The sequence below is a fragment of the Euwallacea fornicatus genome, chromosome 1 (genome assembly GCF_040115645.1).
Source record: "Euwallacea fornicatus isolate EFF26 chromosome 1, ASM4011564v1, whole genome shotgun sequence".
Taxonomy (NCBI): domain Eukaryota; kingdom Metazoa; phylum Arthropoda; class Insecta; order Coleoptera; family Curculionidae; genus Euwallacea; species Euwallacea fornicatus.
In genome coordinates, this window is record NC_089541.1 from 2,944,969 (window position 1) to 2,970,139 (window position 25,171).

Consider the following 25,171-nt stretch of genomic DNA (forward strand, 5'->3'; position numbering starts at 1 on the left):
TGCCCCTTTATTTATACAGGCTATTTTAGTACTATGAGATCAAATTTCTAAGGATTAGGTATAGTACAGCAACAGAGAATAAAAATCCGTATCCACAGATCTCTCCCTAATGCGCTACGGCCTTTTGACGCTTTAAAATAGTAATGTGCAAAAATGTTTTTATCGAGTTTTAATATGTTTCATTTGAATTTATTTTTACAAAATAACACTACAATAATTGTTCAAAATATCGTCCTTGAACATAATTGACCCTGTTTAAAAGACGTATGTACATGGGTTCTGTGGACTTAGCTAAGTGTTTGATAATCGTTTTCAACTACTTCAGATGGTGCAGTGACTCGTGCAATCAGGTCCTGGTCTGTTTCCATTGGCGTTTCATAAACTAGAGATTTTAGATGTTCCCACAGAAATAAATCTGAAGGTGTTAGATCGGGTGACTTAGTAAGCTACGAAACTGGTAAAGTTCAAGGATGACTTTTTGAACACTTACGGTAACGTTATTTTGTACAAACAACTTAAACTATAAAAAATTAAAATAAAACTCGATAAACCACATTTTTGCACATAACTGTCTTAAAGTAACGTGAGTCCGTAACGACTTAGAGAGACATTTGCGGACATACGTTCTGATACTCAGATGTCTTTTGTTCTTTTTTACTGAACAATCCCTAGAAGTTTTATCTGGCAGTTCTGAAACACCTTGTATTACCTAGAAATTTAATATTTTCTAATCAAACGTAATACTTAGGACTTCACTAATGTCCAATTACAGTGACGTAGATTAGCTACTTTACCTGATTTTTTTTTAGAGAGAAAGCGATGAGAAGATCATGAATTAGGTACGACTTCGCTTTTCACTAAGTCCCTGTTTTATAGTACCAACAAATGGCAACTCCCAATTAAAGATGATACTTTCAATTGCGGTTCTGTATAAAAGATTGGCGTCAGTTGATTTTTTTCTGTGGTATAAATTTTTTGAAAAAATAGAAAAAATAGCGCAAAACTCAAATAACCTTTAAACGCCTGTAATTGTCTTATTGTGTCTGGGACACAAACTTCGACTAGACATTATCTACAGTATTTTTACTCAGCTTCGATTTACCTTGTCATGAATATTAAAAAGGAGGAAGCCTCTTTTCGAGTTCGAAAATCGAGAAACATAAAAAAAAATGAAGACTCAATAAGGGGAATCGTACTCAAAAACTGGTATTCCCAAGATATTTAATGATACATAAATGACGATGAGACATTGAATATTTATATTGTCATTGATAAATGTGAAATCAATTTGGAACAAAATAATTGCCAGTGAGAACATAGTAATTTTACCAATTTGGTTAAGAGTGAAGCTCTACAACATTGATTTTTACGTATTAAATTGCGGGTAAAAGCAAAACGTTCAGAATCAATATATAAAAATTTATTGTATAACAACATTAGGAAAGTACAATACACTTTGTCTTATTTTTTAAGTACAAATATGTCTTTAAATTGATGAGTTACATAAATACAGAAGTTCATAAATTAATAACTTATGGAAAATATTAATTAATAAAATACCAGTCGTCGTTTTGATCGCGAACTTGAGACGTGATAACACGAGGATTATTACCACTCAAAAAAAGCAATAATAAAACTAATTATTATAATAAATACTGCATTAACAGCGATTAAACATCTGCAAAGAAACAATATAGACAACAAGAAGCCCAGGGGGGAAACCATTATCAGAATAAGAGATTTCTCTGAGGTTGATTTACAAAAATAATAAAATTATATTTTCCTACTACCGTGCTTAACTGACTCTTTGTCGCACGCAGTTGCGTGTGAAAAGTAGTATTCTCCTGCGTTGAGTGCGGACAATTTTTCCCCGCTTATTTACTGTATTTTTTTAGTTATAAATAGTGTCTTATTTTCTTATTTCTTACATTAAGAAAGCTCGGATATCTTCCTCAAATCAACATAAACGGATAAACTATTTAAAACTTTTACATCGAAATAAAAGCACTTATTAAAAAAATATTGGAATATACAAACAAAATTTTTTTTCTATTTATTCGTGGTAGTAGAAAAAATATTGTTCCTAACTCATGCGGAAAGTGTGTTTCTCGATGATTTCGTTCAGACAACGACAATCGCATGTGGAAAAGTTTCACTTTCTGCATTTATTAGAAAAATAACTATTGTAACAACTAATGAAGGTAGAAAAGGTACTTAAATCAGAAATACTAAACAACTAAAGAGGTTTCTATTTACATCACATTTATACCTAGCTCTCATTCGTTAATCACTCCTATGATGCATGCCTATTATAATGAATATAATATTATGAGAATAAGTTGACCGAGGGGAGGCTCCTGTAGCACCGCAGTTTTCTCGCACCAGTAAAATAAATGTGGGAATATGTGCAGGCGGAATTGAGAAGATAAATTCAATTAATTATTTAAAAATACAATTTTAAATTAAATTACTGAAAAATTTTAAATATTTGAACCTTGGCAGCAGCAAAAACGGATCGTGCCTTGCGATAAAAGACGTACATAGTAAGATCGAAAAGTTTCCATCTTGACCCTTTTTGGGTGAACCTGGGAAGTCACCAAACTTTGTTTAGATATTTTAATCCTTTATCTACCTGAGGGGCAAAAATAAGCCAAATTAAGGAAGTTGTTATTTAGTTAAAAATTCCTGTCTAAGTGCTAAGAAAATTTTAAAAAATTTGAATATTTAGGATCGTATGGTGATAGTTTTTACTCCTAAAGAGAAAATTGCAAAAAAAATAAATAAAAAAGCCGATGGACGTTGCATACGGTCATGTGTCCCATCCCACCGTGAAAGACTGGGCTAAGCAATTTCGTATGGGACGTAAAAACATCGAAGATGATCGGAGTCCAAAACGCCCTGTTGAATAGTTGACACTGGAAACAATAGCTGCTGTGAAAGAGGAAGTTATTTCAGGCAAACGTTTGAAAAACAAAGAAATTGCAGCAAGATTAGAGCTTTCTATAACTCCAGTTTTGAGAATTCCATATAAACATCTTCGTATTAATACAGTTAGTGCAAGATGGGTACCCAAACTTCTTTATACAATTTAAGTTTAGCTACGTGTAGAAAGCTGTAAACAATTTTTAGAACTTCTGAAGGAAATTGGGACAGAGGACGAAAGCGTAGTCCTTTATCATGACCGTCGGCTTAAAAGAGAATCAATGGAATGGCGACGTCCCAGGGAACCACCGCCTGAAAAAGCCAAAGTCTCGCTGTCAATTAAAAAAATGACAGTTACGGGTTTTCGGGATTATGAGTGAATTCTTTTGATTGACCTCAAAGAAAGGAACACCACGATAAACGGAATTTATTATGCCTCCCTTTGATAGAAATCACGAGATGCTACCAAAGAAAAGCATCGTGGAAAGCTTAGTCGAAGTATGCGACTATTACATGATAATGCCTCAGTTCATATATCCGCGATTGCAAAAGCTACAGAGCTCCGATGTGGCCTGCAAGAACTGGACCATCCACCCTACATTTCTAGCCAGGACCCCAGTGATTATTACCTTTTCTCACAATTAAAACCTGACCTGCATGGTAGAAAATTTTCCAACGATGAAGAAGTCAACTCAGCAAATGTGCAACATTTTAACGTAAAAACTTCAGATTATTTTTTTAAGGCTAAGAAATGTTAATTAGTCCTTCTGAAAATCGACATAGATACGAGATATAAGGAGATCATATTGAAAAATAGACAAAATTGTTTTATTCTGCCAATTTTAAAAGTATGTTAAGACGAAAACTGCCCGACCTCACTATATATTATTGCGTAACAAAAATGTTCTCTAATTTTTTATTCTAAGCAGAAGGGGTGAGATTACCACACTCAAGACCCCTTACTTTGACGTATACACACGGCTGCATAATCAGCGATTTTGTCTTCTACAGCTTTCCTTGCAAATATTCCCTCAAAACAATTACGAAACAACAGCTATAAGGGACTTAACTAAGACTACCCTAAATTACCCAGTTCCATTCACCATGATTGCACGATTAACCCGATTTTATTATTGAGTTTGGCTGTCTACAACGCCCTCAAAAAGACGTGTTTGTTGCCCTTAATCTACAAGCTAAAATGGAGTTAATAAGTTACTTAACAATACAGCAATTCGTTGTCAAAACACCACTTTTGCTTGTAGTACTATGTGCGTAAAAAATTTCGAAATCTAAAGATTTCGAAATTTTATACTTCATCTTAACATAGGAAGTGTCCACCTAACTAGTATTACACGACAAAACACGTTAAAAATTTAAATTAAAATTATCACAGAAGAGATTTAAATAGATTTTTGACCCTCCAACTCAAAGAAAAGTGTCTGAAACTGCAGGAAGTACTTTCTTCTATTGGACGGATTCTCCTAGTTCTATAACCCAACAATCTCTAAACTATTTAATAAAACTCTTAATGGGGATTATGTTAAGTTCGTACTTGTAAAAGCATGTTGGCGAAATTGGAATTAGTGAATTTAAAATGTCGCTTATCATAAAATTTCAGAAGAGCCGGACTGTAGGGGTGTTTCTCCTTTAGGTGGAGGTAGTGGACTTCTGGTTCTGAGGTGGTGTGGCCGCATTCCTCACAAACGTAAACCTGAATTAAATATTCGTTCATGACTTTTTTGTTCATAAACGGTTAAATTTCACTTACTTTTGTCCGCCTTTCTTTGTAGGCATACTGATGTTGCACTCCATGAACTTTGAGGCAGTGAGACTCAAGGGAACACCTTTGAGTGAAGGATTTCTCGCACAGGCCGCATTTGTAAGGCCGAACACCTAAAATGGGGAAATCCAAAGTTAGCACAGGCCAGCCTATGTAAATATGTGTGAAAGCATGCATACGTTTCCAGTCAAAAAATTACTAAAAATAATGCTTCAGATATGTGAGAAGTGTTTTAGCATTTTTGAGGATGATTCCTGCATGTTAGACGCGATTTTGGATTGTCCTCAATGATTAAATTTATGCATTATTTCCTGATGTTTTAGAAATTAGAAAATCGATCCTGAACTTCAACATCGATCTTACACATACGCTTCAAAAAAATTAATGTTGCATCGATCTTGATTTTTTGCTGTTTTCTGTATGAATTTGACTTCTCTCAGGTTAGAGTAGGTCCCGATTTTTCAAGAGAGAATAGGTAATTTTCAGCTTAACCGAAACTCCTCTCAATGCCTCTTAAAAACCAAAATCGACCCACCAGAAACGTCGAAATTTTTTTGTGAATTTCCAAAGGCAGAAGGTATTTTTTTCTTCTTAAAAACAGCTATTGGAAGAACAAAATACTAAGAGGTCTTTTTTATTAAGATTTGATGAGAAATTAAAAATATACATTCGTATTTTAAAAAATCAGTGACGTATCATTTTTTTCCCTTAAAAACACCCTATTGAATGGCCGCAAGGACGCCGCTGTTGAAGGTGGAAATATTCTGCCTACTTCAGAACATACACATTTATTCTGCCATATCGTACTCCTGATTTCAATTCTTTATCGCGAATCTTTTTTGAAACTTTAAAGAAAAGAAATTAAACACTCTGTATCTCGAAAACGAAGCTATTTAGGGTCTAACTGTATTCGATCTAAATATTTGTTTTTAAGAGTTGTACTCTCCCCGAACATTTGTCGCTATGTTTATGAAACGCTCAGTACAAATCCAAATCTTATCCAATTTGGAAGTTATTAAAGACAACGTCCTCTAACATTTAAGAATTAATCTGATGTGATTAGAAATCTGCTAGCAGTCATAAATATAATTCTTTCCCCAATAACTTTTTCTAACACTCTAAATCCTGCAAATTCTGTACATTTTAGTATTCAAACCGTAAGGCCTAAATGCCACTACTATCAACGACTGGAAATGTCTGGATTTTTTCACACGTTAATCCTCAACACCTCCTCGATACTCTTCTGTACCTACCAGTATGAGTTCTTGTGTGTCTCTTTAAGTCAAAAGTATCATTAAAACCTTTCCCGCAAAATGTGCATAGGTATCGTTTTATATCAGAATGACACTTCATGTGCCTGTTGAGCAGCCGTTGAAGGGCAAAGGTCTTGTTGCAAATCTGGAAGTAAAAATTCCAATTTATTCAAATCATGTTGATCTCTAAATAACTGTAGTAGAACGAGTGCACATATGAGTAAAATAATCTCTTACTTTGCATGTGCGTACCTTACAACAGAATGTTGTTTGGCCGTCCTCACTGGTGACTGAGGCCACTTTGGTCTTGTCCTCAGTCCGCGGACCTTGCCTTGGACTTTCCTGAGTTGCCAAGGGGTTCTTAATCCCATGACCCCCATTGACAAACTCCAGTTGCACCTCATTTGGCAAACCCAGCTGTAATAAATTTTAATCAAAATCTGGAAATGCTGGCAAAGATCTTCATCGGTAAAAAAAGGAAAAGTGAAACATGCCTGAGAACATAAGCAATAGTTTGATTTGGGCAGTGCTTTATTATTTAAAAAATCAATATCAAATACCCTATAGCTTCTTGCCTGCATCAACTTGCTTACCCTCTTCTGCAAGACATTTACCCTGCCTTGCAGGGACGGGCCCACGTTTGGTACCTCTCCGGAGGATGCACTTTCTCTTCTTCCACTACCACTCACACTGCCTGCCGATGGACTTATGGTGCCATCCCCATCCAAAGAACACGAAGCGGCTCCAGGACTTGGCAACGACATCGTGGTAGGTGAATCCAAATCTAGTCCACTTCCTATATTATTAAGAGACAAAAAGATAAAAAACTATCTCAGAACATAAAAGAGCAGTACCATTGAAGCTCAAAGTTGGAGAGAGCATTTGCTGTTGCTGCTGTTGCTGCTGCTGCTGCTGCTGCTGCATTTGAACTTGGAGCGAATCCGAGGAAGAATTCAAGGAAGAAGAATAGGACGGTAGAGAGTCTTGGTACATCTTGGAGAACTGAGAGTGATTATATCCAGGTCTGGTTTCATATTGGTTTCTGTTCAACATCTGTTCGCTGAAACCGTCAATGTTCTGATCAACTTGCAACTGTCCCGACTCAGTGTTGGAATTGCTAACTCCCTCCTCATTGTCCCCTTGCTCCTCACTGGGAAGTCTTTGCAAGAAAGAGGACAAATCTGTCGCATCCGACAGGCTTTCCAAAAGGGCATGTTCAGCACTACTTGAAAAGGTTAATGTTGCTGTGAATTGCAGAGGATCCACCTGAAATTAAAATATTCTTAATCACTCCTGAATGCGCAAATAGACAAACTTACCACAGCTCCAGTCACCATATCCACCATCATGCTCTCATCATAGGCAGAATAGTTATTAGGCAAAAGCTGATTCATGGGGTCCATTTTGTTCTCGTAAATATCCAAATCAGTCTCGTCTTTCATTATTATACCATAAGAGGCATTTTGCAAGGTCGAATATTGCTTGGGCGAAGCTTGGCCGCTGTTAATGGACAAATTTGCTAGTTCCTGCTAAAAATTAAAAAAAAAAACAGGATATTTTTCAAGCCACAAGAATAATGTCTTACTTGGCCGGTGTCACAATCCATGTTTTGGTGACCATTCACCAGATACGATGATGAAAATCCGCCGTTGGCATTATATCCATTTCCATTATTCCCCCCTTTCAAGGATTCGTAAAAAGGGGGAAGGGATCCCGTAGGAGGGCTGCTAGGGCCGTAATTTTGTCGCCCATCCCTTCCAGGATTCATCCCACCGCCCCCTGTACCGCCACCGAGGGCACCCCCGCTGTTACTTCCACCAGAACCCCCGGAAAAATTTATAGAACCACCACTACCCGAACCACTGGAACCACTGTTTGAATTGGCCCCACTTCCGTTGGAGGTGGAGCGACCGTGGCCTGCAGCAGCCGAAGTGACCACGGGAAGTTTCCCCACAATTGCCCTAACATTTATTAGGGGTTTGTTCACCTTAGAGCAATGCGATCTTCTTTGCTCTCGGTGCCGTCTCTCTTCTTCTTCATTCTCCACTTCTCCTTTTCTTTTGGGAATATGATAGTCGATTGGCTGATCTTGTTCAGGTTCCTGATGCACCAGAGGAGCTGGTAATCTCACCTCAGTATCTTCTTCCCGTTTCGTCTTTGGGGTTCTCTGAATAACGGAGAAATGTCGAATTGGAGCTAAGTTTTGAGGTTTGGGGACGTCTTCCTTTGGCTTGGGATTGGATGGAAGAGAAATTTTGTTCGGGGGTAAAATGGGTGGATATTCCTTCCTTTCTGCTCGCGTTAACACGTGCCCTCGACTACCATACGGAATATCCCCTCCAAGGATGGAGGAAATGAAGCGACGAGGGGGGAATGGTTCTGAGGGCTTCTTAGGTTTTTCTTGGGAGAGTGAAGATTCAGATTTTGAGCAACGCTCTTCTAGTTTTTTATCTGAAATCAAAGGAAAGTTCTTAGAACTTGAGATAGTGAAACTATTAGAGCCTTAAGTTATTAAAAAGTTCTATACCAGGATATCTGAAGTGGATATGTAATAGAGCGATTTAGAAAATAAAACTTTATTAATTAACTTCTAATTTTCAATGTATTTATACACAACGCAGCTCTAAATTGTACCCCACAGCCGTGTTCATTTTTTAGCAAATTATTATTTAAAAAAAATGTTAAAGCTTCAACAAGTAAGATAAAAATACTACCTTTTAATATTTGTTTCTTTTTTTAAATGTTGCTTACGTCACCGATAGCACAAAATGGCCGATTTTTCAAAATTGAAACATTAGTTAAGTGACACCTCAAATTGAAAGTCTTTTAAAACTACATTCAACTGTGTACTGTGATTCCAAATCTGTCGATCAGTTTTTGAAAAAAATAGGTATAAATTTGGTTAAAAAATTCAACACAAACTCAGTTAAACTGTACATAAACAATGCAAAAACTTGTTTATTGATAGGAAATTAGTTTGTTTTCGATTTTGTGCTCACAAGGAACCTTTAGTTAAGAGAGAGATAAATAAAAATAACCGAATACTGTTTGTGAGCACAAAACCAGAAACAAGCAATTTCTTATCAAACAAGTTTTTTCATTGTTTACTTATTATTTAACTAAATTTGTATTACCGGCGACGTAACTACCATTAAAAAAAAAACAAACGTCAGAAGATAATATTTTTTGTTCTGTTTAAAGCTGTTTGTTAAATAAAATTGTTTAAAAAGTTAAAAAGGTGGGGTTGGAGAAGACGGCAGTTACAGTTAAAGCAGCAATTTTTTTTCAATATTTTACAATTTTCAATCGAAATCAAATTTTTTTAGGCTTATTTTCAATTATATCCGAATATAAGATATCAGTATAAAACATTGAAAACTGAACAACAGTAACCCACAGCAAGTTTTCATTCCCTCAAAACCCATCAAAATCATTATTTCTTTGGTCAATGTTTTGGCAGTTTTACATTGCATTGAAACCCTTTCTCTTAACTTCCAAATAATTTAATCTCTCTAAAAAGAGTAGAAATAAATTATAGACCACACCTCCTATCTGATGAAAATCGGAAAAAATCCTCCCTTCAAACCGCCTTCGAAAAGGTTTCAATTTTGAGCTTGAAAATGGGCTCTGACCTTTGCACCTTTACAAGTCAATTCCATGAAACTTATTCTGTTCGTTCATAATAGGACAACTTGAAGAGTCAAAATTGAATTCATTTACTAAACCTACGCGAAATCTTTAACTATAACAGCAATTAAATTGCAGGCCTTAAAAGTTAACTTAAAGTTTCGATATTTTTACCTGGAAACTAACAAGGGCTTAGATACTGTTAGAATATACATTCCTTACTCGTTTAAAAACCCAAAAATCCATTTTTACCTAGCAACTGAAACCCATTTCGAACCGGCTCTTAACCACCCCCACGAGACTTTCTATTCCATACCTATTAAGGCTGTTTGACGAGTATCTACGTGACATTTTTAATTGTTACGTGACATTCTAACAGTAATAAATTTTCACGCCTTTAACATTATCCTAAAATATTTGTATCTTCAGATTTTACATGGTACAAACAATCCCACAGGAGTAACTTCAAAATAATTTAAAGTCATCAAAGAGAGCTTACATACTAATTACATTCATTTCCCGCCTAAATCTTTCAAAACCCAATTTTTAAACTTCGAATAAAAGTTAATTCAAGCAGACTTTAATAGTAATTTTACGCTAAAAAAAGTGCATTTTCACTTTTGAGCCAGTATAACTCGCTCTATGGATTTTTCTCTATGCACACGTAATGAGGCAGTTCAAAGAGTAGCGATGCATCTAATTTACCAGACCTAACCGGAATCTCTGGCGTTAACAATAACAAAGTTTTCAATTTTATTCAAAACTGAACCTCCTCACGTAACATCCGAATAATCTAAAACCCTTCCCAAAAACGACTTAAGTTCTGTATAGACCAGCCTAACCTAAAAATATTATATTAGAACGATTACGAGGGTGAGAGTGGGACTACGTTATGAAATCTCATGGAATTCTCTATTTCTTACAACTGACACACTACAGGGCCACAAGATGAACGTAAACCTTACCAAAATTCTCGTTTTTGAATCATTAGAAAACTGCAATATAAAAAGATGTATGTGAGTGAGTGCTTCGCCCTCTCAAAAACCATTAAAAAGTCATTTATTAATTTTACCTGAGATTGCCACACTGCTTGAAAATTATAAAGTTATAATAAATAAAATCTTAAAAAATTGTTAGACAGACTCGCCCTTACCTAAAAAAATCTGTTTTAAGGGTTCCTCTTTCTTTTTTTCCTTTGGAAATCTGTGTAAACCAAACCGGTTCATCGGTCATTAAGGGCTTCGAAATCAAAACAATATCAAGTATATTCCGGAAATCCGATTTTTGGGTAATTAGGTGTTTTTGGATTTGATCGTGGTTGAATAATGCTATATTGGTTTTTAAGAGGAGAGAGACTGATATTGTGGCTGTATTTGAATTTTGGAGATTTCTGGAACGGTTTGGATTGAGGATAGAAAAGGGCATAGTAAAGAAATTCGCACATCAACTAAACAATAAAAATGAACAAAGAATTGAAGCAGAAGTAATCTGTGGTATTTCTGGACCACTCAGAATATATCCTGAACAATTTAATGAAATGCCCAGAATAGGAAATTCTACAATATACAGGATAAACCGAGTTCAGTAAAGAGTTGAAGATTCTAGAATACCCTAGAAATATTCCAGGTATGCCGATTATTAAGGAGTAGTAATCTTAGAAAACTATAGATTTTTGAGGACACAACGCTTCTCCAGCGTGTTAATGAGGGTTTCCATGCCACAAATTTCATTGTAGCATTGCATAAGTAAATCTTAACCACTTCAATCTTGAATTTTTTATGCAATTGAAAAAAGTACTGAAAATGACCTTAGAAAATTGCGAAATGACTCTTTATAGCTTCGATTACACTATTATATCTTGTCTCGCACATATGGAAACCGTTTGAATGACAATATTGCGGTTACCTAACCATCTAACATGTCTTCGCGGTTTTGAAACCCAGTAAGACCAAGATGGTCAAGATTTTCATGCTACAATATTATATTGCACAGAGTGTCATTTCAAGCTGCAGAATCTTCCACTACAATGAAATTTACAGGAATCCCACACGGATACCGTTTTTGTCCAAAAAACTAAATCGAATGAATTCGATTCGTCTATTTTTTTTTTGTTGTGACGTAACCCAACCGTAAAAAGCAGGCAGTTTGTATGCCCACAGAATATTATATATTCACAGCAGTAACAGGGCATTGAACATAACGTTCCTGCGTAGTTTTGTTCAAGGTTAAAAGAAGAGTGAACAGGACGAAAAGCAGTGTTGCAAGCTCGTTTTTGGAGCTCTACAAGCATGATCAAAGACTCGGTCATAAAATTTAGAGAGGTTTTGGCAACATTGCAACACCTGCGTACAAACCGGTACCCTGCATTTTTAGCATGAAACAAACGGCCCAAGAACAAAAGAAGAAATTGGAACCATGTGAAGAACAAATTTGTGCTTAACACCAGCGAAATTCTTATTCTCTGAAGGTGCACCAGTCTTCAGGGCAGAGTGGCGAATGCGCTTCTAATTGGAAAACCATAGGAAGAGGGTTCTTTCGCCATCCTGTCAAGAAAGTGCTTTCTAAGAGGGCGAAATTTGAGTATTTCTTAATTTTTTTATTACAAAAACAACGATAAAAGGGCGAGTTGGCATGTTTGCACTTTACCGGAAGCACTTAGTCAATGACTTACCATTGACCAAAAAAAAATCAGCATTCAATGAAGCAATAAAAATCAAATTTCGTATTCTAACGGCTTTTCGTTCCATAACGATTTTTTAATTTGGACTTAGCTAGCTGTTAAACCATCCATTCAAAACTATACTCGCAGTCAAGGTCTTCTGATCGAATTAAACCAGTATTTTTTCATCCTGGGTCAATAGCCAATGCGAAGGATGTTCGCCATGTTTTTTGTATGTTTTTTATGCGAAACAACTGTCGTTACTTATCGCGACGATTGTGATGTCCTAACAATGTAATTCCATTCTTTTTTCAATAACATTCGAAAATAATTATAAGAGTTAACTAGCCCAAAAAATGTTTTTTGTTTTAGTTGATTTGCCGGTGATTTTAGTTCGTGCTATGGCAAAAAACACGGCAGAATTTAGTACTAATTATTATAATTTTGTATCCTAGAATATGGCTGTAATTAGTATATATGGTTGTTGCCAGGATCAAGGATAAATTCAAAGATAATGAGATTCTGGAAAGCAACAAAATAATGATTACATATGGGTGGTCATTCGTTCAAGACTGGTGACAATGCGTCGGTCATTGTAATGGACAGTCACTTAGGCAGCTGATTCGTTAAGTTTTTCTGTCAAATCGTCCGCAATTGAAAGATTCATCCTATATATTTCTATATTTAATTATTTTGTTTTATTACACGCAATTATCCATATTCCTGAATACAAATATCGCAATGAATTTTTTCATCATCACAATCTTAACAAATCAAAAATTCATTTTAAATATACGAAATGGTAATTGCCAGAAATGGTTAATCGGTCACTAAAAGGAAAGAAAACATGTTTGTCGGTCACTGAGGGGATAAAGTTTGGATAGCTTTAACACTATATAAGATGGTTCCAGGACAACCGGTACTACAGTGAGTGAAGTACTAAAGAGAAAGGTAAAGAATAAACGTGCAGATGCCGACAAAAGTGTAAAAACCTTTAGACCAGCCCTGACTCATTTTTCCGTCTAGATCTAGCGAATGCATTAACAATATTATAACGAATTGTTAAATTTTAGTTGAAACTGTTTTAAACCATCAGTCGTTGCGCAGCCCAATATCTCAATATTAAAGTTATCATTCATTCCATTATCAATAATACCCATATACTTGAACCAATTTAGCATAACATTGTCAGGTCGGCATTTATTTTTAATTTAATCATTTATGTACATTTTCCATGCGAGTTTTACCTATGCTTCCATTCCCAGCCAAAAATGTGAACTGTCGCACTGCAGGGTGTAACATATCATCATAAAGATATTTTAGGGAGCGACAGTACTCGACAAAATAATAAAAAAAAAATACTTCAATGGTCAAAGACGCACCATTTTCGATATACAGGGTGGCGCAATTTCACATTTTTTTCTCATAGTTTGTGTCTTCTCACGCACATGTGTTTTGAGTTAAATTTTAGGGTATTTCGTTCATCCACTTTCCTTATGACCTTTTACGACAAAATGTCAAAATTGTCAATAGCTATCTACAGGTTATTCTTTTTTTTGCATTTGCGTACTATCTTATGATTCATACGTTTTTTTTGGAACGCTCTGTAGGAACTCTGATACCAAATTAAAATTCCATTTTCGATTCTTTAGGTTTTTATTTTCTTCCAGTATTTGCGAATATATCACCGTTTTCGTAGAATTAAAAAAAAAACATCTAATGATTCAAATTGAGAAAGTCCAGTCTACACATTCCGGTATATAATCTACGAAGCCATGTTTGAATTTTAGCCATTTTAATGATTTTATTTTGATTTTTGGCGTTTCGCATTTTCAAAAATTTTACTCAAGGATTACGTGAGAAAACCGTAAAATTTGAGACTTTCCAACCTTGCATATCAAAAGTGGTGCCTTTTTGACGATAGGTCTATTAGCATTTTTCTGTTATTTTGCGGAATACTCCCAATACCTGAAATATGTCCATGATGACATGTACACGTTGTGTACAACAGACCTCTATGTATATAACACGATATGCTCTGGTACTGAATTATTAAATAATAAAAACGAAAAGAAATTGTCCTTTTTTCTTCAGTGCTACACTATTCGTTAGACAGTCTTCATCACTTGATATAAGATAGTCCAACAACTGCTCATTTCGTACTTCACAAACGATCAACATACACAATCCTCTATCCTAAATAATTTGGACTATATAAGCATGTATAACTTTTAGTGTTAAGCTTAAGACGTCAATAGTAACTAGTTATAATATGATTGTAAGAGTGATGAAGCGAGGACTATCATGAAAGACTATTTTCTTGGCTCTCTTGCAACTTTTTCGAAAAATACGTTTCTTCTTACGTGTCACAATTATTTAAATTTCTGTGCTGTTCATAATTGCATTAAGTACAATTTAGACTATCATTTAGGAGTGCAGAAAGAAGCCTGTGTGGCAAATTTAGCCCTTTTGCCGCTTTCAGTAATGGTCCCGTAATTTTATTATTAGGAGAATTATGGAGTTTTTAATAATCGGACAAAGGAAGTAATTTTGTAAGTTTTCTATACTTTTGATTAGCACAGTGTATTCCTGATGAAAAATTAACTGTCGTACCACTGAATTATCGAAATTTGTGAAGTTATATCCCATGAAAAACTGAGGCCGTCAAAAAGTTTATTCTGATTCTGACAATTTGAACTATTTTCGAAACTAACGTGAAGCAGGTGGCTTCAGATTTTTTTGGATATTTGGCAACATAATTATTTTCAAACGCTCTGTATATTTCTGTCAGAATGTACTGACCATGTTAGAGGGAAGTGCAAACTGATATAGTACAGTTTAATTTTGGCACACTGAATTTAAAAAAACTCAAATCTGTAAACTTTGAATAGGCGATTTTCTTATTATTTCTTTACATTGTAAAATAATAAATTTCTTAAAGTATTCTGAATGGTAAAATTTCTTGAACAACGTCGTTTATCCCCCTTCAGTGCTGTCTACCAAAATCGGTTAAGAATTTTTGTGAAAATTGCCTTGAGAGATATTGCCATTTTTTCCTGATTTGTGGATATTTTGAAAACTCCAAATTGAAATCTTTAAATTAACAGATTTCCTATTCTTGTTGTCTCCATTGCTTAACCAGATCAACTAAATCTCAGATCTGTTGCATCATTTGGCGACGTTGGCTCTCAAAGTTTTCAAGTTTTCCATCATAATATGATGTCCATGTTCATGTCACAGTACGCTTCGCTACTTTCATATTACTTTTTGGTATATTGCTATGCGATATGTCACTGTTCTTCTCATTTCATTAAATTCCAAAAAAATAGTTTTTGAAAATGTTAAATTCGATAATTTGCTATTAGCCTCAAATCACTAAATTACAAATTTCTTGAATTACTTGGCAACGTGGTTATTCATTGATATCTTTGTAAATTCTTATTCTTCTCCAAGTTGGTAACTTTTCTTTAACTTTAACTTATATTTTTACGAAATTTAGTACTAATTTGAAGTAATCTCATTTTTTTGAATGCCCTCAACCTGATAAAACTTCTATAATATTTCAAAAATTGGAATTGACCTGAAATCGTTTTAGAAAAACATGAAATTGTTTTCTACGATTTTATACTATTCCAAAATGACTGGATATAGTTCCAACATTTTCACATACTAAATTGAATTTTTCATTTTGCTATACCTTAAATTGGCCTGTATTTCAATATGTCTTACTCTCCCAATCCGATTAATATTTTTCTTTGAATGTTCACCATCCAGATATTACAAAAAGGTTTTCTTTTTCAGAGTTTGGATATTGCAATCACCTGAACTTACCTAGATTTTCCTTAACTTGTATTGAATGATCCCTCCACTTTCATGCATACTGAGCTGACCCGATTTTGTTCCCTTATATTTTTAATTTTAGGCAAATTTTTAATAATTTATTTCGTAAAGCCCTGCACTAACTTCGTAACTTGGACTGTAATAGTGCTACGGTACGCAAAGTGTTTTAATATACTCTTCAACATCATGGGTGAAAAAATCAATGAATTTTTTTAACATTACAAGGCTGATTTCAAAGAGAAAGTCGACCGTTACCGATCCACTGATAATGACCCAGAAACTGGATGAGATAAGTTGCATTATATCACAAGTGGAGAAAGTTAAACGATTGCATCAATTATTGTTAAGTAACAAATTCCGCGAGATTGTGTTTTATGTCGTGCATAGATGCACTCATAGAAACCTTGAACTTCACCTTTGAGACAATAAGGATTTTAACACGTTTTCAATAAGTTTCTTTTCATATTTCTAAATTGCAGTTCCAAGGCTGTAATAATACCTTTTACGGTATGAAGTGGTACCAGACCCAAAAATAATGGCTGAAGGCACAAAATGCGAAGAGCGATTAGAGGATTATGAATGTTCTTCTTTAAAGCATTTCTACGAGAAACCCAGGACCAGAACCATGGCACCAAAATATTGATTTTGGGAGCCAATTCGTGCTTTTGTTGCACTGGTAACGGGATATTTACAACCACTATAAGGCATTTATGGTGTGTTTAGGTTTAAGATGAGAAGTAAAAATATGGGTCCTGGGGCAGGTATAGATAGACCGGAGGTGTTGTCATGGTCAGTTTGGCTTGGTTTACAGCCAATCTTTTTCATGGTCCCTTCCTAAACTTGTTTGAAGAGACTTTTTTTGTGGCAGGATGATGTAAACCTAGCAACTTCTAGGGATTTTAAACTTTATTTCTCCTTAAAACGTGGTATCTTATAATCTTGACAATCGAGAAAAAAACCACTTTTCTACCTTTATTCATGCCATGTGGGGTTTTCCGAATGAGAGAGTGGTACTGACGAGGCTGCAGAAGAAATGTCAAAGGCCTTAAGCAGGAAAAGGGATTGTGTGTAATTTTATGGTCTGGTAACTGGCATTCCAAATGTAATAATAAGGCTGAAAAAAGTAAAACCTGTAAAGATTGCGCCCGATACGTACATTAATACCAGATTGTATTAATTTGAATTCATTACATGTGGCTTAGTTGCATGGTTTGCCAGCCAAATTAAAAAAATAAGATGTAATAGGGTCAATTTGGTACCAAAGCTTTTGAGCAAACTGCACCTCATTGACATTCGATAAATGTTTTTCACCGTAAGTCCCCGTGGAGCGAAATAGGAACTTCATGGTCAACTTGCCCACCAAATGGGGCTCAAACACTTGCGTTAGACCCAACTGTGTGCAAAACTGTTTCAGGTGTTACGTGTTCGTTCCTTGTGGAACAAAGAACATGTTCAAAGATTATTCAGCTGTGTGTGGCAGGAATTCGATCTGAAAAGAACCCCCTTATAATTGATTTCAATATTGAAAGATGAGAAAGGGGGAGACTGCAAATAAGCATATTCAAAAGATTTGGATATTGAAAGAGGGGTTGGAATTAGGTTGCGAATTGATTTCAAGGCGAGAGTATTCTTTTAAGTTTAAAACCTGAGGGCTTCAGGTTTTTTTTTTCTTGTCAAGAAAATTAGCTAGAATTTTATTCACGAGGGATAGGAGAAACTGTGCTGACTTAGAAACGCCCTTAGTAAAGATTTTTTTTGTTCAATTTGAAATGAAACATCGCTTTTTAATTGCAGGTAACTGAAACGTGCATCAGTAAAAATGTAAACAACATATAGAACACGTATCGTCGCAAGGTTGTCATGGTTTTTATTATTGCAAATTACTCAATTAAATGACATTATTAAGACATTGTCACTTTTAAAGCGGTGGCACTCTACTCGTAATATTCGGGTTCTAACTAGGGAGAGGGGGGGGGGGGGATGGTTGATGTACAACCACCGAAATTTTTTTAGCTTCAGGGTAAATATGTCAAACATCCTGCCAAGAAAATATATTTTACTGCTCCAAATATTGGCGATTTACTGCAAATTACAGGAGAATCTTGGTAAATTTAAGCAGCGAAATAACGTTTTGCTGGTCTACGTAATCCCTCGGTGAATTACCGGCCTATTTCATTCAATACATTGAAAGTGTCAACTGTCACCGTCATTTACGTCGCATACGTCACTAATTCTGTCATCGTTGAAGTTGACGGTCAAATAAAAACATTTCTGGACAAACACAATATGACTTATTGCGGTAATTTACCGATCGGACAATTGTCATGATACTTTACTTCAGGATAAATAGACCTTTTGTTCACTGTTTTCTTTAAAGCACTGTTTAATTCTATTTAACGTAAAATATTTAAAAATGAATAATTTTAAACATATCGGCCCTGCTCATTTACGTCCAAAAATACTGAACTGGCTTTGAATTTACATTAAACAAAATTAGCAGTGGCAATAAAAACCCATTAGATGTTCAGTGCGATAATATGTCAATATAATCTGACTACTATTAATAGCAAAAAACGTTAAGCCGGAGTTTAAAAAAAACATCATTCTCTTCAAGGAGGAATATCAAAGCTTTGATTGAAAGGAAAATTTCAAGATTAAAAACTGAAAATTCGTTAAAGAGTGGAATCGAAAACTTTAAATCTAATTACGAGAATGTGAAAAGCTTAGATCGGCGAGACCTGCGCGTTTTGACCAACTCAGGTAGTTTAAGTCAATGCGGCGCAGTTTCCGGCTAAGAGTGCCCCAAGTTTCAAATTGCTATGGATTTTATGACTGTTTTGAATCCGTTATGGGTTTCGGGTTTAATGTATTTTATTTTGTAATTGGAATCGGACTCAGCGTCACTCCTCAAACAATGGAAAAAATCAAATTTCCATCAAAACTTAAATCAAATTAAATACGCGAATTTAAGAAATATTCAGTTACCAATAGTCAGCTCAAAATAAACTCTGTACGCAATGAAAATGGAGTAGGTGTAAAAGCAATTCGAGATTTTTGGATTTTACTCCTGCTACGTTTTCACAGTGTACTGAATTCTTTTTTGAGCAAGAAAAAAGATTTTATCAAAAACAGAAAAATGGGAACATTTGTTTTTAAAAATCCTAAACCTTTTTCGAAAAACCATTTTTAGTAACAAATGTCGCATTTATTTTCAAAAATTTCGTTTAAAGTTTGATAGAAATACGCTGCATTCTAAGTTGCAATGTCACCAGAATCATGACCATATCTAACAGTTCAGAAAAGATATTAAATTATACCATAACAGGGTCAATTTATAGCATGTAACTGCGAATTTCTGTACAGTTTTCGTACAAAAATTCCAGTTTAATGGTCTAGAACTTTAGGAATAAAAATTTTCAACGTCAAATTTTGATAAAACAATGAAAGACCTAAAATCATGGTTGTGAAATATTCGTTCGGATTATAAAGGCAATATGGCAGCATCGCGCTCGTCATTTATTTATAAGGCACATGAGAATCTGTGAAACCAAACTACTAAACTCTGGTTACAGTGTTGTCAAAATCGTGAGGAAATCTGAGAGTTTAGAAAAACATAAAATTACGAAAGACGTGTCGTTTTTGGAGACGTAATATTTTGTTAAATTTTAGTTGAATAAACCTATGTTTTATGAAACCTAAAGCACAAACTTAAGGAGGATTGTTCTTTATGATGTGCTTACTAATTAAAGTGATTTCGCAATAACATCTCCGGGATTCAAGGAGTCGATTAAGCAAGCAACCTTTGAATTGAAGGTCCGGCAATTTCATCAAGGTTTACAGGGAGAAATGGAATGATTGGCGAAGCGTGTTATGAACCTACGATTACTTGCATTTTTAGGTTATTTATCTGTTAAAGAAATTTAAGAAGACGTAGTTGAAATTTGAGTTAAAGAACTCCTCTTTTCACAGGAATTTAACAACGGCAAAAGTGACCAAGGCAGCTGACGCTATGAGCTCGGCTAAAAGGCAAACTACACGCTAAAAATGTAATTATTTTTTGAAAATTTCTGCATTAAAGTGCTTTCTTTACAGAAAAATTATCTCGTTTTTGAACCACACTGTATTATAAATAATCCTTACCAAACGAGTTTCGTTTTATAATTTGCCGATTTTCCACAGTACAATTACCCTTGAAGATGACAATAAGAAAACCAATTAATTGACTATATGTAGCGAACCGTGTCGGAACCGCATGAAAAAATCAATGCTAGAAGTGGTACTAAGTACCATGCCAACACAGGTAAAAAATGCAAAAAACTTCCTCGGAGATACCGGTCAGTACAACCACTTTGTGGTTTGGTTATTATTTTTGTACAGAATTTGAAGGTCAAATGTGCATTTTTACCGGTAAGAAACTTACCTTCTTTCTTAGGTACGATGAGGGAGAGAGGTTTGGGCGATGGTGGCGAAGCTGGTCCCACATCGCTCTTCTCAATCCCCAAATCGTTCTTGATTTGAGCGGCATGTTGGTTCTCCAAAAGCCTTTGTTGCTGCTGATGCAACCGGTTCTTGATCAAGAATATTTTCGGCATTCTGTCCGAGTCACCACTCAAATCACATAACAAAAACACACAGTATTAATCCAGCAAGCGAGAACCCAGCGACTGGGCCCGCGCTACCACGGCAGTGGTACCGTTCACTCGGGAACCTTGACAGAGAGGTACCGCCGATTGTCCTTTACCAGGATAACAGAAGAAGGCGGTCTGATTCGGTACCGATTACACACGTCTTGCTTATGTCGGGACCTTGTTGCGACTAAGTTGATGACCGGTACCTCAGCGGAACCGTTGCACGATACCCCCGCACCTCCTCGTCCCTCTAGTCCACAGAGCTGGTACCCAGTTAGTTGTTGTTCTAACCCGCTTCGTCAATGTTACTGAGCCACCTCTGGAGTGGGGAGGCCTCTTTAAAAATTTGTAGGGTTGCCCAGATTTACAATCACCCCCTAAAACGAGGTCGAGCTTTATGGCACCTATTGAACCTTTACGTTTCATATACATTGCTTTTATTGCTGAATGCAAATTTGCCGCTTTACAACGTCTAACAAACTATGTTACCTGAGATTCTCCCTACTTCATGAATTTAAGGGTGTCATAAAAACTTAAGAGACATGGCAACATCGCCCTTATACCACCCTAATTTTGGTTTTAGATGAGTGTGTGTATAACCTGTTGCTTTTATCAGAAATGTATACAGGTATATGTATACAGGTACATATATGCTTGTATAGGGGCGGGTCATGGAGTACGTCTAATTTGCGATGCAAGGTACCTCAAGAAACCTTCGAAGAAGAAGCTTTTGGAACTTATTGATGCAGGAATGTGATAGTCTTGTGGTGAATCAAATTAAATTAAGATTTCATATTATGTAACTGCACTTCCTCCTAGAGGAGGAAAACAGGTTCAGAGAAATCCTCTCCATAAAGGGTCTTCTGGATATTTGGATGTCTCCTCTTGGGCGAAAAAAAACAAGATGAATGATGAACAAGCAATTCTTTCGTTGGTTGAATCTAAATCGTGCGGTTTTCATTCAACCTAATTCAAGTAAATATTAGTCGAGAAATGCATTCTTATCTTTTTTCTCTCCCTATTACTAAAAATTTTTATGTATTTATTTACTAGTTTTGAAATAATTTCTGGTTTATACATTTACGTAATGTTAAGTAGAGTTAACGTAAAGCAACGTAACAGGCTGCACGCTGTGCAATTTTTTGTACGGGCCACTTACGTTACAGGTATCTTAACAGCATTGGATTCACAGCGATATCGACAGTCAATACAACAAGGAACTTCTTGTGTTAAACACCGCTTGAAATGTCAGGAGTTTATACTTTTCCAAAATAAAATGTCTTTCGAAATATACGAGAACAGTTTTGTCATTATCTCTGGAATGTTAATGGTTTCTTTTTACAAAGAGGTTTTAATCCTGTTTATGAAATAACCCCTGGATTTTTTCCTTTTTTTGGGTACGAATTCTTGATTACTGCCATTAGCTTTAGGATTTTTGAAATGAAAAAAGTCCCATGAGGGAGGGGGAGAGATATTCTAGTAAGTGATACCTATCGATTGGGCTCAAAATGTTCAGAATATTATGTATAAAGAACTTTTCAAGTTTTATTGAAACTTTTGAATCGAATCTTTGAATTTAAATATACGGAATATCACGTTTAAAATTATTGGAAGCTCTTTAATGAAATGAATGAAAAATGCTCAAAATATACAGGATACTCCATTTCAAATATTCGAATTTCGAGTTTAAGAATACGAAACCTTTTCGCGTATACAAGTTCCTGTTAAACCTTAAAATTCTAAGAAAGCTTTGAATCTAAGAATAAAGAACAACTGTACTCGTAAGTGTTTTAAACTTTAGGAAGAATAAAAATTATTAAAAATATAGTAAGCGTATTGAAAAATTCAAATTTTGAGCTCTAAAACATTTCGAAGGACGGAAGTGCTTAATAAATCTCAAATTTTGGGAAAAACCTCTACTTCTATAGACAACACTATACGTAACTATAAGAGAATAAAAAATATGCAAGGTGTTCTGTGTAAAAATATCGAGTTCTTGTTGCTCCAATCTTAATAGAGATGAGAACTAAGGTATGTGTTCCAATTAAGGCCAGGGTTATAGTAAGGCCACAATCCACAACAGTGAACTTAGATAACTTATCTCGTTGTCGTCAACTGTATTTTCAAGCGAACTATCTTAACGACCAAGCCAAAACCAAGTAGACGTTTTTTCTCGTCATTATTCCTCTTATTTCAACCACGTGATATTTCTAGCCAAGCTTATTAAAATCGCGTGTTTTTAATCGCAAAAAGTCGGTTAACCAAATTAATTGTAAGTATTTAATGTTTTATATAATTTTTTAGACTTTAATAGTTTATAATATTACTACATAACAATTTTGAAAATAATTAATAACTAATAGTGTTTATATATAGAGGACCAGAAATTCCATATAAATTTATAAAAAGTTGAAGGAAATATTTTTCATGAAAATACTGGAACATGTCGAAAATTACTTTTTGTTGCGCATTTTTTGACGGAATAGACTTGTATAGAAGATTATCTATATAGGAGGTAAAAGTACTTTTTCATTTTTTCTTATGTATATATATATATATATATTACGTTTTTGAGTTCTTTGAGAAATTGTGAACATATTTCATGTGATATATCCACGTTTAAATTCACTACATTGAAATATTTGCACAATATTACAATTACAGTGGCCTGCTAGACTGCCTCACTTCACCCCTATGGTTTCTTTTGTTATGGGGTTATCTTAAACGCAGGGTATATTTAAATGAGCCCAATATAGAAGATTTAACAAATGAAATAACTCAGGAAAATCAATAAATACCTTTTCAAATGATAAAAATGTTTTTGAAGAATTTAAATTGCGGCTTGCACACTGTCAGTTTAGTTCAGGATAAGGTTAGATTGACGAGCACACTTCCAATATTTAATACGTTAGGTTATAGTAATTTATATTTTTATTTTTTATGTAGATCTATCGACATTTCTATTTTTTGTATATTTTTTTTACTTTTGAATTTGGACACGGTTATGTACATGAAATATGTTCAAAATTTCTCCAAAAACTCATCAACATGGGATTCCATAAGAAAAAAATCAAAAAGTTCGTGCATCTACCACATAGGGTAACCCTATATATGTACATGTCTATGAAGTCAAAAAAAAAAAACACAATTAAAAAATATATTTGATGTGTTTCATCGTTTTCATGAAAACTATTTCCTTAAATTTTTAACGATTTTATGGGGGACTTTTGGTGTTCTATACACCACCTGAATATTGTAATATGCTTAATTAGATCAGAGGCCTGTGCCATGTATGACCAATGCAGGTGTGAGTTTCCTGGTTCCTTGAGGATAAAAAAGATTTTTTCAGTTCTCTGTGATAATCTTTAAAAGACCTGAAAAAAAGTCTTATTCGATGATTATTGTCATAATATCGATGATATATTTTTATTGCTACCTTTGTTGGTAAATGTTTTTGTTAACTCATGATAGAATAAGCACGTTAAAAGAACATTGTTAATTTTTATCGTGAAAGTAAGTTGGTTAAACTCATTTTCACTCATTTGACGATTTGGCCTTATTTGGAACACCTTATCTAAATAAAACCATTTGACAATGAAGACCCTGAAATTTTTGGAAATAATTTAAATTTAGCTATAAAGACTACTACACTCATAATTGTGGCAATTTCACGGAAAATTAATAATGCTTAAAATATACAGTGTGTTCCTTTTGAGAAATTCGGGTTTCGAGTTAAAGAACGTACGATCTTTCGAAGAACGTAAGTTTCTCTTAAACCCTAAAGATCTAGAAAGTCTCTTAATCTAGATATAAGGATAACGATATTCATAATTATAGTGCAAACATAAGGAAGATAAAAAATATTAGAAATTTACCGAGGGTTGTTTTTCATGTTCTAGCTAGAACGCCTTAGTTTCAGGAAATCCATGGATTCGTGGGTACATATATTAGCTGGTATACTGGAAATTATCGGACACTATGAAAATCAATATAACTCGAAATATACAGGACGATGCATTTTAAAAAGTTAAATTTATCCTTAATATTTTAAAGGTTTCTGGAAAGGTCTCTAAAAATAGCAACATGTTTCGAATTTATTAACGGTCGTTGTTAACCTTTATAGACATTATGAGTATTTAAGATCCCTCTAAAACTATTTAAAAGATTATTTTTCGCAAAACTCTCGAGGCTACCTGCAGGTTATTGAAGAGGAAGAGCCCGTTCACGATACATTATGCCACGTATGGAATCGGGCTCTCAAAGCATGTGTAGACTTCAAAAACTCCATTCGTCTCAACTATATAACCCTCATTGAAACAATAAAAAATTGATTCAAATTGGCGTTAGGAGAACTGAATCTAATGGCTTTCGCCATAAAAATTGTGCAATAACCATTCATCTCCCAATGGCAACAACTTGCATTGAACTTGGCAAGATCAAAGACCTCCTGCAGCATGTTCTC

General features: G+C 34.8%; 1 protein-coding gene across 10 annotated transcripts; it reads right to left on the reverse strand.

The window, feature by feature from the left end:
• Positions 1–1,405: 1,405 nt before the first annotated feature.
• On the reverse strand, positions 1,406–20,934 carry ovo (transcriptional regulator ovo). Of its 10 annotated transcripts, none has more exons than XM_066299501.1 (9): positions 20,502–20,934; positions 7,541–8,406; positions 7,275–7,481; positions 6,810–7,221; positions 6,549–6,751; positions 6,193–6,372; positions 5,956–6,100; positions 4,691–4,815; positions 1,406–4,633 (listed from the first exon to the last, which is right to left on the reverse strand). In XM_066299501.1, the coding sequence occupies exons 1-9, from the start codon at positions 20,671–20,673 to the stop codon at positions 4,463–4,465; spliced, it is 2,481 nt and encodes an 826-aa protein (XP_066155598.1). In that variant the 5' UTR covers positions 20,674–20,934; the 3' UTR covers positions 1,406–4,462. The 10 variants fall into 10 exon arrangements, with proteins under 10 accessions (XP_066155598.1, XP_066155761.1, XP_066156238.1 ...); XM_066299664.1 differs by having other exon boundaries at positions 6,208–6,372; positions 20,502–20,933; XM_066300141.1 differs by having other exon boundaries at positions 6,208–6,372; positions 6,645–6,751; positions 20,502–20,932.
• Between the last annotated feature and the right edge of the window lie 4,237 nt (positions 20,935–25,171).